Raw genomic sequence first — 11,462 nt, 5'->3', positions numbered from 1 at the left:
CACACACCTACACACACCTACACACACCTACACACACACCTACACACACCTAGACACACCTACACGCACCTACACACACCTACACACACCTACACACACACCTACACACACCTACACACACCTACACACACCTACACACACCTACACACACCTACACACACCTACACACACCTACACACACCTACACACACCTAGACACACCTACACACACCTAGACACACCTTCGCACATGTCGAAGTGTCCTTGGTCAAGACACCGAACCCCAAATTGCTCCCAGTGAGCGGGCCGGCGCCTTGCATGGTAGCTTGACCGCCATCGGTGTGTGAATGTGTGAATGAGAGGCCGTCGTAAAGCACTTTGGATAAAGGCATAGCTATATAAGTCAGTCCATCAATTTACCCACTGACCTGACCTCTGACCCCCCGACAGATACATGAAGTACCTGTACCCCTACGAATGTGACAAGCGGGGACTCAGCAGCCCCAACGAGCTGCAGGCCGCCATCGACAGCAACCGCAGGGAGGGGCGGCGCCAGGGCTTCGGAAGCTCCCTGTTCACCTACTCCCCCAACGGGACCCCCACCATGCTGTCCTCCCCCAGGCTGAACATGCAGGGGCTGGGCGCCATGGCAACCAACGGGGCCTCGCTCACACCCATCCACAGAATCAAGAAAGGTAACACAGGGGTATATACAGGAATCTGGAGGTTAATTTCAACGCCTTTCTAAGACTTTTTAAAGACCTTGTCAATATTTTTCCAGACCTCACCGCCACTTGGAGCTGTAACCGTTTACATCAGTGACACCTTTAACTTAACAGGTTTAGTTTGCAATAGACTAGACCACTATCATACAACACAATTTACGGTTCATCTTTGTTTTTTTAATAAAACTAATAAATTGACAAACTTTTACTAAAAGTTTTTAGGACTCAAACTCTTTGGACAGAGTCTAATTCAGAAAAATACCTACAAAATTCAAGACCTCATAAAATCATGATAAGACTTTTTAATACGTATTAAGGGTCTTGATTTTCCCAAAATTTATTTATCAACTTTTAATACTTTTCAAGACACCGCGGATCCCCTGTAACAGAGCGACTGGTGCAGCCAGTATAGTAGTGGTCCACTGTGGGCAGTTTGGTGGAGCAGTGTGGAGCTTACAACGCTTAGGTTGTGGGTTCGATTCCCCGCTGAGACCATGTATATATATAGGCCTATATACTGGAATGTAAAATGTATGCACTCACAGTGATAAGTAAGTAAGTAAGTCGCTTGGGATAAAAGCGTCAGCTACATGGCGTTTTATTATAGCTAGCGCTAGTTACACACACACCCGAACCCCACAACTCAGCCTCTGGGTGAGCTAGAGAAACACGGCCTTCGCCGGGGGGTGCAGGGGGGGGGGCAGGGCAGAGGCCACTGACCTGCCCCCTACTGGCTGTGAGGGGCAAGCACACTTCACAATTTCCACAGGAATTGTCCCTGTCTAGTTTTATATTATCATTATTATGTATACAGTATATATCTCCTCTCTCCTCTCTCCTTATAGAGGAGCAACACCTCCCCAGTATAACCTCCTCTCCTCTCTCCTCTCTCCTCTCCTCTCCTCTCTCCTCTCCTCTCTCTCCTCTCCTCTCCTCTCTCCTCTCTCCTCTCCTCTCTCCTCACTCCTCTCTCCTCTCTCCTCTCCTCTCCTCTCTCCTCTCTCCTCTCTCCTCTCTCCTCTCTCCGCTCTCCTCTCCTCTCTCCTCTCTCCTCTCCTCTCTCCTCTCTCCTCCTCTCCTCTCTCCCTGTAGAGGAGGACGGCGGGGGTCGTATGTCGGGGGGTCTGGCGGGCCACTCCGTGGCGGCAGCGCAGGCAGCCATGGCGGCTCAGGTGGCGGCCCTGGAGCAGCTAAGGGAGAAGCTGGAGGCCGGGGAGAGAGGAGAACCCCCGGAGAAGAAGATGGCGTTGTCGGCGGTGGGCTCGGAGGAGCACCAGAGGCTCCTGCAGAGGGCGCTGCAGCACAACCTGCTGGCCATGACGGCCCAGATCCCCATGAACATCCGGATCAACAACCAAGGTATGGATGAGATGTGACAACCAAGGTATGGATGAGATGTGACAACCAAGGTATGGATGAGATGTGACAACCAAGGTATGGAATGGATGGTAGATTTCAAGATCCTTCTGCTTGTTTATGAAACTCGTAACGTCTTGGCACAGCACCAGAATATGTTCAGACCTTCTGCTAGCATATCAGCCCAATAGAGCTCTCAGGTCTTCTGCTAGCATATCAGCCCAATAGAGCTCTCAGGTCTTCTGCTAGCATATCAGCCCAATAGAGCTCTCAGGTCTTCTGCTAGCATATCAGCCCAGTAGAGCTCTCAGGTCTTCTGCTAGCATATCAGCCCAACAGAGCTCTCAGGTCTTCTGCTAGCATATCAGCCCAATAGAGCTCTCAGGTCTTCTGCTAGCATATCAGCCCAATAGAGCTCTCAGGTCTTCTGCTAGCATATCAGCCCAATAGAGCTCTCAGGTCTTCTGACGCTGGTTTTCTCTGTGTACCACATGTACAAAAGAAGAGGTTTGGTGAGGCTGCATTCTCATTTCATGCTCCAGATTGTGTCTCACTGCCAGTTTACTTTAGGGATGCAACCTCAGCACATATGTTCAAGTCAAGACTAAAAACCCATCTTTTTAATATTGCCTTTAAATGACTAAATAATTAAATTATGATTATATAATGATTAAAGCACTTTGAGCTGCAACGTTTGCTCAAAGGCTCAAAGACGCTGACAAATATGGGGAAAACGGGAAAGTGCTGCGTCCCTTGTTGTATGAATAGATCCCAGTCTAAAAAACGATTAAACTGTCATTCTAGCGCTGTAGTACACTGGTACTCTGGTGCGGAGAATTTCTGGTTTGGACCCGGAAATTGCAAAACGTCACGTTTGACGTCAGACTTAACAACCGACATTCAACTCCTTCCCTTCCCTCCTTCCTGCGTCGTACAGCAGCGTAACAGTCCAGTACCCCAGTTGTTTATTCAGTTCTACTTACTGCTTGAGTGTGTTGTTGACAGTCGTTCATGTCCTTCATTAAACCTTTAGCTTTGTCATCTGATACGCCGCCTACGACTCCCGTCTCTGGCACTACAATATATATAATACATCTTACAGCATCATTTGATTTAACTGTTTGTAATATTCTTACCTTAGCTGGATATCTAGCTAGTCTCTCTCTCCCATCGACGCAGTGCTGCCGTGTTGTCCTGGGTTAGGGTTAGGTTTGTCCTGTTCTTTCCAGCTATTTTGAAGCCACATCGTTTCTCTTCAGCTCGTACGGTGCATTGTGTTTTATTTTCTGGTGCGTTATAATTAAAGTGTGTCCATATATCTATTATTTTCTTTCTTCCAGTACCAAATACCAATACCGTCTGCGTCTGCTTGTGCTTGGGCTTGAACTTCAGCCGTCGTGTAGCCGTTTGTTTTGGCGCACTTCTTGCATGAATGAGTGCGCGCGCGCGTCTGCGCACGAATGAATGAATGAGCGTGCGGAGGATGGATAGACCAGCTACAACCCAGAATGCACTGCACTCGAAAGGATAATTCATTAAAAATGTGAATGTCCGTTAGTCCACCACAAACATTTTAGTCTCGTCAACAAAAGTCCAAATAGTTTAGTCACAGTTGTTATTTTCAAAGATGAATTTCGTTATGGTAGCATAGGTCTGTATGGTAGCATAGGTCTGTATGGTAGCATAGGTCTGTATGGTAGCATAGTTAGCATAGCATAGCAGCCCAGGGAAACCCCCCTACGCCAGCAGAAGCACTTTCTTATCTTGTTGTCAGTTTCTGTAGAAGAACACGGCGCTGGGCGTTTGTCTTTCTTCGAGCTGTGTACAACACAAATATCAGAACTTTTTAACGTGCGTTGTTCAGTGAAGTTGTTTCCGTGTTGGGCTTCACACTTTTGGTTCCATGTTTATGTATTTTCTTTACCCTTATTTTACAAGGTATAAATAGTGGTGGGGGTAATGGTGGCCTAGTGGATAGTGAGTTGGACTGAGGATCAGAAGGTCATGAGTTCAAACGCGCCCTTGAGCAAGGCACTCGGCCCCGAATGACTCCAGACACTCTGTCCTGTAATCTCTCATTTTAAGTCACTTTGGATAAAAGCTCCTGCTAAATGGTTAAAATGTATGGAAGTGTAACATATTGTCTTGTACTATGACTAGGGTTAGGGTTCGGGGTATTGGCCAGCGGGTTGTAACAGGGTCATGTATACTGAAATGTATGCCTTCACTGCAATGTAAGTCGCTTTGGATAAAAGCGTCAGCTAAATGGCGTGTATATATATATAGAAAAGAAAAGAAAAAGAAAGATTGGCTAGTGAGTTTGTTCATAAACATCAAGACTGTAAGGTTCTATCGCCTAGCTAGTTTGTATAACTAGTCAGTTAACCTAGTTAGTTTGTGTACTATATACATATACACATATGTGTGTAACTTGTGTGTGTATATATATATATATGTATACTTGTGTGTAACTTGTGTGTGTATATATATATATATATATAAATGTGTGTAACTTGTGCTTGTTGTTGCAGATGCCAGACAGGACGCAGCTCTCAACCTCACCACTAACGGCGTGAGCAGCATCAGCATGTCGGTGGAGCTGAACGGAGTCATGTACACCGGTGAGTCCCCGTCATGTGACCAGTCAGGTGACCAGTCAGGTGACCAGTATCAGGAAGTGAAGCTGATCCATCCATTTCATTTACATTTTTATTTTTGGCATTTAGCAGACGCCTTATTCCAAAGCGACTTACAATCGATACGTTTGACTAAGCAAGTGAGTCATCAGTTCAACAGTCGTAGCAGGAAGAGTGATCCAGCTCAGGCCCGGGGCCTTTGGCAGTCGTCCTGATAGAAGAAGAAAGAACGTTTTTCACCAAAGAGGGTGCAAACCTGGCCTTACTGTCTTGTATTATTACTACAACCTCCCTTCAGTATCAACCCTAACCCTAACCCTTCATCATCACAGCCTCTGAGTTATATCTCACAATGTCAACAATGGATCTTTTCTAAAGGAAAACACAAAGTAAAAATAAAATAAAAAATAAATCACTAAGTAACGGACGCAGAGATGTCAGTCTCACGCTGTTCTTTCTCTTTCTGTCTACCCAGGTGTGCTTTTTGCTCAGGCAGCAGGGTCAGCCTTGTCAGGACCCTCTGGATCTCTGAGTAACAGCAAGGCCCCTGGCGGGCGCAGTGTGTCCCAGCCGGCCGCCCACACACCTACCTCATCCACCTCCTCCACCTCAACCAACTCATCGTCTTAACAGTCCCGGACCCGCTCCCTCTTTGATGCTAACTAAAGCCAAAAACCAACCTCATTTTCTACATAGCCTATGCCAAAAAGAAATACATATACAAGATATAAACTGAAAGGTTTGAAGTACACCATCTCAGGTTCTCATATATTATCTCACCTCTTTTGTTCTTTTAGCCAAAATGAGTTAAAAGCCCAACTAAGAGCCAGTATATGCTAAGTATATGCTAAGTATATGCAGTATATGCACAGCCTGTGAATAATTTATTCCTACATAAATGTACAGTTGATCTGAGAACAAAAGAAAAGTCATAAATAGGAAGGGTAATGCACTGTTTACACACACACACACACACACACACACACACACACACACACACACACACACACACACACACACACACACACAGCTACTGACTGACAATGAAGCCTCTTAAGAGGAACAAATTGTTGTTTTTTACAGTAACATTGCTATTATTATTATTATTATTATTATCATTCTTATTTTTCATTGTTTCTTTTGTTTTGTTTTTAAAATCATAATCACTAACAATATTCTCATTGCAAAAATATATATATTTAGGATTCTATAAACAGAAAATTATAAATATTCTCTATTTTAATTAGTAAAGCTTTAATATGTGTTGTTCTTCAGGGCGTAACAGAGTACCATTGTGACCTCATATTCTATAGAACCTGCATGACGCTTCTAACAGGAATTCATCTTTGCTGAGGTTTTCTATTCGTCGTACCTCAGACGGGTGTTCTGTTGCGTTGTGAGCACAGAGACCTTATTGAACTTTATTGGCGTCAGTCTTTCGTACGCTCTTTGGATCTTGAAATATAAGAATCATTTTCTCAGGTTTCCAAAAGCTATGAAACACAGTAATCACTTGTGACTAGTCTTTGGTCTCAGTCGCTGCAGAAAGACATGTTCTGGTTGGAGTGTTTGTTGTTTCTCAGATGAAACGTTGACACCAAACCATCCTGTTCAAGTTGAGGGATCATCTTCACTCTGAAGTGTGCTGCTCTTTTGGATGTTGGTAAGTTGACCCCCCCCCCCCCCCCCGGTCTTACTCTGAGAGTAGAACATTTAGACATAAAGCTGACATTTCTGGGTGTGCAATCGTAACTAGTTAATGTTTGACGAGGGAACGAATAGCTTTGGGAACCGATATGACACCTTAACAACAACGCTTTATGAATCCCCATCATGGAAGATAGCAGCTTTATGAATCCCCATCATGGAAGATAGCAGCTTTATGAATCCCCATCATGGAAGATAGCAGCTTTATGAATCCCCATCATGGAAGATAGCAGCTTTATGAATCCCCATCATGGAAGATAGCAGCTTTATGAATCCCCATCATGGAAGATAGCAGCTTTATGAATCCCCATCATGGAAGATAGCAGCTATGTGCTTGTGCTTATTTTAGGGCTTCTATCCAAATGCTTTAGCGGTCAGGTGCTGCTAGACGAGGTGGATGTTCATGGAGGACGTTACAGAGAACATTTGGTGATTCTTTGGTGGTTGTTGTTGTTGTTGTTGTTGTTGAACTGTTGCCCAGTCGTGGCAGTAGATAATGAGTAATACGACTTGCATCTGAATTGATTTTGGTCCGTCAAACTTTAATGTTTAGAACCTGAAGTATTTTTTGTTCATCAACCATTTAGCAGGTGTATTGTATCTCTGTAACCTAATGAAATCTCATTTTTTTAAAAAACACCTTTTTAAACTAAAGGAAATATGCAAAGACAATGAAAATGTGAAACCACCTTTTGGACTTTAGCTGTCAGAGATTGCACCTAACTGAACCTCACACAAAGCCTTTCTATTCCCACGGCCACAGTGAAACAATGGTCCTCTACGGTAGATTAGGTACACTTACCTACAGGTACACTTACCTACAGGTACACTTACCTACAGGTACACTTACCTACAGCATCTGAAGGTCTGCAGCCCTGAATAACAAGTGAATGTACAGTACTTCACTTAGTATGCAGATATCCGCCTCGTAGGTACAGTATAATACAGTATATAGGGTTAGGGTATAAAACTGATTGAGTCATTTATCCTCACAGAGTTATTGGCCTTGTCCTGCTTGAATGAAGTTCTTGCAGTAACAAATGTTGCAATGCATGCTGGGTCTCAATGTGCAGAACCCTTGTGCATTTTAGGCAATTCTCTTGCTTTTCTTTTCTTTGTTTCAGTTTTTTTTTCAGTGTATTAAACGACCTCTGACCTCTACACTGATTATTAATGAAGCTTCTATCTTAAATGTCGACATTGTGGCTGGAAATCTAAACAAAGCAAAGCTACTACGCCTTCATAAACTATTATGACATCACAGGGTTACCAGGGTCACTGCATTCTCATCAGACGTTGTTCATCTTCCAGTGCAGTTTGACTCCCAGCGTCTCGCATTCAAACCTGCCATGAAGGATCCGTCATCCTGTAGCTTGTCTCACAATATCCCCCAAAACATTATAGAAAACAAAAAACACTGACTATAGTTGCAATCAAACGGGCAGCGGCTTACGGCATTCACAATAAGTTAGGCTATTTCCATATGTGAAGGAATAGAGATTCATATTTTCCTTAAGGGATTTGTGTGAATTATCTTTTTCCTGGGAAAGCTTTTGTTCATTTGCCTTGAAATGCAAGTCCACACTTCATTTCTCTCACTGGTCTGGAAGTTGTAGTGTGTTGTAGTTGTTGTTGTTGTTGTTGTTGTTGTTGTGAAGTAACTCCTATATGAAGTTTGAGAGTAACCCTCTCATTTGCTCCATGCAATCATGCTACTGTATCAAAAATAACTATTTACGTTTTTTGCAGGAATGTATCACAGGTTCTATCGTTCATCTGGCAAAGCTGGGCTAGAGACCCTCGGGAACACAACCTCTCTCTGTGAACAACACACGTCAGGGCCAGTTGTTGTGGTCATGGTAACCGTCTGACAGTCAGATCTGTTGTGGCTAGGGGCGGTGGGGGTGGAGCAGCGTGGCTCCTTCACATTGACCTTCTGATCTCCTCGTCTATAAAGCAACAACCACTCACCTGCTTCTGACCCTAACCCTTCTCTAAGGGTCTGTTCATGTTGATCACCTGCTCTTCTCTAAGGGTCTGTTCATGTTGATCAGATCATGATTTGCAGTACTCAGAGATATTTGCATTTGAACTGCAACGGTACTAAAGCTACTAGCTGAGGCTCTCTGCACAGTGTGGTATTGTGGTATTGTGCCGCCCCACCCAAAGCTTTTTATTCAGAATCCTCAGGGACATTTTGACATTAGTGACAATCATGTTGTTACAACAACGTTGTTTACCTCAAGGTCTGCAGATCCATTTGACCTGATCGAAGCCCTTTTCTACCTCAAGGACTAAGCTTTGACAAAATGACTAAATCGATTTTTAAAAAGTACCATTTATGAAGTACTATATAGAAGTATAATATATTATTTTGAAGATCATAGTTTGTTCCGTGCATCTCTTGACATTGGTCATAGATTTCAGGTTTGTTCAATAATCATAGAAGATGACTTGAAGCAATGGATGACGGCAGACACAATTCAACAACAAACAAAACCTTTCCTTAATCATAACTGATCATCCTTGTTTTGGCAACATGCGACGGCTTCTGTCAGGATGACTTTGATCTCCACTGTAGCTCGGCCTCTGCTGCCCCCTGGTGGTGTCTAGGTGAATCTCATCCTCTGCTGCCCCCTGGTGGTGTCCAGGTGAATCTCATCCTCTGCTGCCCCCTGGTGGAGGTCTAGGTGAATCTCATCCTCTGCTGCCCCCTGGTGGTGTCTAGGTGAATCTCATCATCATACAAGTCCTTGCCGCCCCTTTCCTTCCACGTGACTCCGCCCCTTTCCTTCCACGTGACTCTGCAAGGCCGAGATTTGGGAATTAAACCTGATTATTATTATTAATACTTTTATTTTTATCCCAAGTAATTTAAGTGTATTGGTGTAGGAGACTTATCATGGAAGATACTCACTCATACTCACAGGTCTTTTTGATTGATTGATTGAAAACTTTATTAGAAGATTTGCAGAAGTAGGTACATGAAAGTACATATTACATACAAGGTCAACTAACAGGATAAAAACCCAAGAAAGCCACTGGCTTATTTCAATTGGGGTCTCTATTGTGTCCCCTTCATACCCGTTCTAATCAGGGAACTTTCAGCTTTACAAGACGAGAGACTCGCTGCTGAGTTCTCTTCTGTTGGATTGTATGTTGCAGGACGACCAACACTTGTACAGATGAAATAAAATACAATGATGGAAAAAAAAACATCTATAATTACAAGATGCCTTATGCTGTGACAATTCTTATTTGAATGATCCTGTATATAATATTATTATTATTATTATTATATAGAACTAAATATAGAGTTTCTGAAATAGCTTTGGAAGGCGTCAGATGATATAATACTTATATTCTTTCTGTGTTGTAGTTCGGGTTAGGGTCCAAGCAGACAGAGACATCGAGAGCAACAGGAATAGTGATGATGATAATGTGACAGGAAAGGTTGGCATGGCTGCTTTACTGTTTTCATGTATTTGGAAATTCAGAGTATAAATTAGGCTTTTGTCTTCTACTTCTCAGGAAATATAAATATACTTCTACCTCCAGTTTTACAGATTTGTCTCTGCTAGGGACGAAGTTACACTTGTGTGCACACAGGGTTCTCACTGTCCCTCTCTCCTCTCTCTCCTATCTCTGCTGTGTTACAGGGTCTCTCTTTGACATTAGTAGCTTTTACTAAGACAACATACCACTGCAGTCTAGCTGCTTCGTGGACATGGACACAAACGTATGTTTAAGTCTGTCTGTAGGTGTGCTATTTCCTTGACATTTCTATGATGTTTTTATTTCATTGAATGGGATGTTTTCTCAAATCCAAACTAGCTACATGGAGGTGAGGCTGTGTGCCACTTGCCTGCCACAACAACTTGCTTTTTAGAATGCTAAATCTATTTCTACTGTTTTGAACCGTTTTCGGAGTGGTAAATAACTATTCTTGCCTATTTAATCAATATGTGTTTGTGTGAATACGTCTATTTTGAATTTACAATAAACATCTCCTTTCCCCAAAATGTAAATTTACGTTTTAAGTGCTCTCCTTGCCGCCACAGTCAGGAGAAAATGAATGTGTGACAAAATACTCTGGACAAATTAACTTGGTCTTACATTGAATATTGTCAACAGCTTCAGCATGGTCACATTTAGGATGGCCTCCTCCTCTGAGCAGTCCTATGACCTTTATGTCATACAGCCTGTCGATAAATAAACTCTTTCTCTTTCTTCAAACTGTGTTTTAGTGGAATCATTTTTATTTCGATACATCACAAAGTTTCCATCTGTCCATATAGAGGACTGCGGGAGGAAGACATCCGGCTAGGTTCAACTTGGAAAGATTGTTTTTTGTGTCCCTTTATATACATACAGTACAGGCCAAAAGTTTGGACACACCTTCTCATTCAATGTGTTTCCTTTATTTTCATGACTATTTACATTGTAGATTCTCACTGAAGGCATCAAAACTATGAATGAACACATGTGGAATGATGTACTTAACAATAAAGTGTGAAATAACTCTAAATATGTCTTAAATTTTAGATTCCTCAAAGTAGCCACCCTTTGCTTTTTTGTTGTTAATAAAATAAAAATGTGTTGTTGTTAATAAAATATATAATAATAATAATATTAAATATATATATATATATATAATAACATATTATTATTAACACATATTATATTTAATATTATTATTATATATTTTATTAACAACAAAAAAGCAAAGGGTGGCTACTTTGAGGAATCTAAAATATAAGACATATTTAGAGTTATTTCACACTTTATTGTGTATTGTATAACCTGGATCCATACCAGTTCGCCTACAGAGCCCACAGGTCCACAGAGGACGCCATCGCGACGACTCTCCACGCCACTCTTTCCCACCTGGAGAGGGGAAACAGCTACGCGAGACTGCTCTTTGTGGACTTCAGCTCCGCCTTCAACACCATCCTTCCAGACAGGCTAGTGACCAAACTACTAGACCTGGGACTATCACACTCTATATGTGCATGGATCAAGGACTTCCTGACCGACCGCCCCCAGAGGGTGCGGGTGG

General features: G+C 42.6%; 1 protein-coding gene across 1 annotated transcript in view; it reads left to right on the top strand.

Moving 5' to 3' along the window:
• arid3a (AT-rich interactive domain 3A) overlaps positions 1–5,326 on the top strand; it is a gene marked incomplete at both ends in the record, with an annotated part of 28,866 nt that extends 23,540 nt beyond the window's left edge. The window contains 4 exons of the mRNA XM_080530510.1: positions 430–674; positions 1,797–2,063; positions 4,592–4,681; positions 5,172–5,326. Of these exons, the coding sequence (XP_080386636.1) occupies positions 430–674; positions 1,797–2,063; positions 4,592–4,681; positions 5,172–5,326 (757 nt within the window). The remainder of the gene's footprint in view (positions 1–429; positions 675–1,796; positions 2,064–4,591; positions 4,682–5,171) is intronic.
• Between the last annotated feature and the right edge of the window lie 6,136 nt (positions 5,327–11,462).

The sequence above is a fragment of the Nansenia antarctica genome (assembly GCF_963989245.1).
Source record: "Nansenia antarctica genome assembly, chromosome: 1".
In the NCBI taxonomy this organism is placed as follows: Eukaryota; Metazoa; Chordata; class Actinopteri; order Argentiniformes; family Microstomatidae; genus Nansenia; species Nansenia antarctica.
The sequence above is the reverse complement of the archived record's forward strand: the minus strand, read 5'-3'. Positions and strand labels throughout refer to the sequence as shown.